Raw genomic sequence first — 4,126 nt, forward strand, 5'->3', positions numbered from 1 at the left:
TATTTTGCTGAGTTTACACACCTGTAATATATAAATGATGGAACTTAATAAAAAAAAGGGGATACAGATGAATGTCCATTTTGTATCTGTGTATTCAAAGTGGTTAGGATAGATACATAGTTACATTCTCTTAATGAATAGAGTGATTTGTTCTAATGGTGTTTGAAATAGGATATCAAGTCCGCATCTTGTACAGCAGTTAACCACTAGGAAGAATGTATGTAGTGTGTTAATTATTGAAACTGTCCTACCAATTTGATTTGAAACTGTCTCATTGCTATTTGTTTCTCAATAAAATTAGGAAAAAAAAATTACAAAGACAAGGACTGGCCAGATAGCTCAGCAGGTTAAAGCACCTGCAAGCAGGTGCAGGGGCTGAGGTTTTGATCCCCGAGCCTGCCATGCCAGCCCCGCCCCTGCCCCTGGGGCACATGATTGAGACTGGACGTGGTAGCATGCGCCTGTAATCCCAGCACTTGGCTGTCAACAGGAGAATCACTACCAGTCCAATCTAGTAGCGAGAACCTGAACACCCTGTAGACCATTCCCTAACAATACAAAATAAAAAGCAGACAATAGCATATGTCTAAATGACATGTTTAAATGTCTCCTGTATTGTAGTAGTTATTAATGTGAGTATTTCAATATTTATTTTCCTTACAAAAGCATAATTTATCCTCAGAATAAGGATGGTGAACCAGAGTACAATCCATGTGGAAAGTATATGGTAAAACTTCACCTCAATGGAGTCCCCAGAAAGGTAAATACTATCTCCCCTTTACCACTACCCCTTTCTTCCCCTCTGTTTTTCAGTTGTGAGTGGCATTAAATACTATCTGTACTGTAGTTTCATTGATTTTGGGTCTTTGATCTTACACACTCTGCTACCAGTATCATTTTAATATCTGAAAATAGAATCCATGACAAGTTCCAGTAAGTGATATCGAACTAAGGACCATTAATGCTTAAAATAAAGTTTAATTTGATCTTAATATTTTTGATTAAAAGGAAATCAGACACATTAAGTCTCTTAGGTCAAAACAGTTTATATGTAGTTATATCCTGAGATGTAAGAAGCCTTTAAAATTATTTCCTTTGTGAAATATATGCCTGGTCTTAAGTTATACAACTTTAATTTCTTGAAGCACTCTGACCTCTCAGGGTGTTGCCTTGTAAGGGTCCCTTAGCACCCATCCGCTGCCACGCAGGCCCCGCATCACCCTTGGTTCACATGAGAATTGCAGAATTCAGGCTGCACTCTAGAACTAATGAATCAAAACCTTTGCTTGAACAAGCTTTCTTGGTGACTCCAGTTTGAAAATCATTGCTCTGTCATGCAGGAGTGCTCCAGTTTAGGGTACTCGGGCTCATCAGGACAGCTCACCGAAGCGCAGACTGCTGGGCCCCAGCCCAGAGGGTCTGATTCTGTTAGTCTGAGAGAGACAAGTTTGCATTTCTAGCAAGTTCCATGGTAATGCTGGTGCCTTTGTTGGGGAACATCCTTTGAGGGTCACACTAGCTGATTACTTAAAAGCTAAACAAAAAATTTTGAGCATGTTTTTCCTGAACCATAGTTCTTAACCTCTTGTTTAAAGGATTTTTCAAAATAGAGTTGTAGAATCTTTGTTAGTCTTTGATCAAAACTTATTCCTATGTCCTTCAAATAATTTTTAAATATAAGATATATATTACATCTTTGTGGTGATTGTGTCCTTTTTTTGTTTCCATGGTTGTTGTTTTTATTTTTTTTGTTGTTTTGAGAGAGGTTCTTTCTGTGAAGTTCAGCCTGGCCTTGAATTCACTGTGTAGTTGAAGTTGGCCTCATGGGAGTACTCCTGCCTCAGCCTCCTGAGTGCTGGGATTATTGTCGTGCACCACAGTACCCAGCTCCTCTGTTGTTTATGGGTTTTTTAGCCATAATATGCTGCTTTTACAACTATATGGCATGAGTCATTAGGCTTAGATTAAAATGACATATTGATCTGAATAGTGAAGCTCTTCGGTGATTATTTTAAATATTCTAGAATCTGTAATCAAAGGCATCATATTAAAATGATGAACATTTTATAATTGATTGGATCCTAGAAGCATGGAACCATCTACTATACTTTTCCTCAGTGTAAAGCTTATTTTTTTCCTTCACAAGATGTTAAGGTATTCACCTAAGGAAATTAATGTTCTCTTTATTCAGGTGATAATCGATGACCAATTACCTGTTGATCATAAGGGAGAACTGCTGTGTTCTTATTCCAACAATAAAAGTGAATTATGGGTATCTCTCATAGAAAAAGCATACATGAAGGTTATGGGAGGCTATGATTTCCCAGGATCCAATTCAGTAAGTAATGGGTATAGCCCAGACACTGACTTACGTTAATACAAGGTATATTAAAATTGAACACTTGTAATAGATACTACTGCTGGTTGTGTTTATGGGTAAAGAAAGGAGATTATCAGTCCTGGAGAAATACTGACTAGTCCTCTTATTATGGGAGTACTTACTTTCTTGTGTGAGGATAGTAAATTATGTAAATTCTGTGTCCAGGAAACCTCTGAAATGTATGTATATGCTGTTCTATTGAGATACAGAGCCAGTGTACTGTTCCTGGGCAGCCAGTTCAGATCAAAATGTATATTTTGATATATGAATTTAGGTTCAAGGAGTTTCCTGCAGACATATTAATATACTCTGTAAAGTTGAGCTCTGTGTGACAGTGTCCTTTAGTTGTGTGAACTACTTGACTTAACATGACTTTACACTTGGGATGGGCCAGCCTGTGGCCTTATAAAAGGTATTTTACATTAGTGTATAATATAGGTCTATAGGGGCCGCGGAGATGGCTTAGTGGAATAAGTGCTTCCCTGGCAAGTGCAAGGGCCTGAGTTCAATCCCCAGTTCTTCAAAAAAAAAAACAAAAAAAAAAACCCAAAACCAAATATAGGTCTATAACATATGGATGATATCCACCTCCCAGGGTTTGTAAGAGAATAAATGAAGTAATATATGTATGACGCATCATTCATACCTGACGAGTTTCCCTGCCTATTATCAGGCCTCCTCTACTCTTCAGGATCTTTCCATGCTGGGCAGGATTACAGAGATCATAGATAAATGCAGTGGGGTGTTATGTTTCTTTGTAGTCTGTACATTGTTAGTTTAGCCTGTTTATTTACCCATGGCAGCTGACAGATTGGGAATATATGAAGCGATTATTGTTCTGTAAGGACTGGTACCATCAAAGCAGTTTTTTCTGTTAAATATCTTGAGTTTTCGTCACATTTACCTACAAAGCAATTCTCTAGTATTCAGAATGAGTGAACAGCTTTTAATTGTCTTCTGATTTATTCCTATCAAAATCATTGTTAAATCAGTGATGTAGTAGCCACTCTGAGAATTTATCTGAGAGTTTGAAAATAATCCTGAGAGTCCTGAAATGTGCTTGTGTTGCAGAATATTGATCTTCATGCCTTGACTGGGTGGATACCAGAAAGGATTGCAATGCATTCAGATAGCCAGACTTTCAGTAAGGATAATTCTTTCAGAATGCTTTATCAACGGTAAACAATTTTTTCCTTTTTCTTTCTTTGGTAGTAAAAGAGGCTGTTTAAAAGCATTGTACCTTATTTAGGATAGAGATTACAGATACTTCCATTTTTAGTTATTAGGGATATTATTTTAAAAATTGACTTTATCTGCTTGGTAGTTGGCCTTCAGTTTTTTTCAGTGATGGTTATAGATAATTCAAAACATTTGAATCTAGAATATATAGTATGGGAAAATTATTTTGCACTTACTAAGTACATGCCAGTTTGAGGGGAGGTAGGAAAAGAGACATTTGAGAACATAAGCTTTAGATGGAAAGTCTGTATACAGGGACTAGAAACTGCCTAAATAGTAGTACACATTCAGTAGCAAAGCTAGAAAGCTTAATGATTTGATAAAATGACTCATCTCTGGGGAAGTATATTAGTATTTCACATCTTTACCCTTATTTGTAATCTAAAAATACAGCATTTGTGTTTCTTCGTTGATGGGTTTCTGCCTGAGAATTAAGTTTCTTGGGATAAAAAAGGAAATATGATAATTTTTCAGCTATACTGTGAATTAAAAATGTTCCTTGTTTAA

General features: G+C 36.7%; 1 protein-coding gene across 1 annotated transcript in view; it reads left to right on the forward strand.

The window, feature by feature from the left end:
• The window catches only part of Capn7 (calpain 7), a 78,023-nt gene that overhangs the window by 59,176 nt on the left and 14,721 nt on the right, over window positions 1-4,126 (forward strand). Inside the window, exons 7-9 of the mRNA XM_004631694.3 lie at window positions 667-760; window positions 2,192-2,338; window positions 3,452-3,558. Of these exons, the coding sequence (XP_004631751.1) occupies window positions 667-760; window positions 2,192-2,338; window positions 3,452-3,558 (348 nt within the window). The remainder of the gene's footprint in view (window positions 1-666; window positions 761-2,191; window positions 2,339-3,451; window positions 3,559-4,126) is intronic.

The sequence above is a fragment of the Octodon degus genome, unplaced genomic scaffold (genome assembly GCF_000260255.1).
Source record: "Octodon degus isolate 3935 unplaced genomic scaffold, OctDeg1.0 scaffold00043, whole genome shotgun sequence".
NCBI classification, from domain to species: Eukaryota; Metazoa; Chordata; class Mammalia; order Rodentia; family Octodontidae; genus Octodon; species Octodon degus.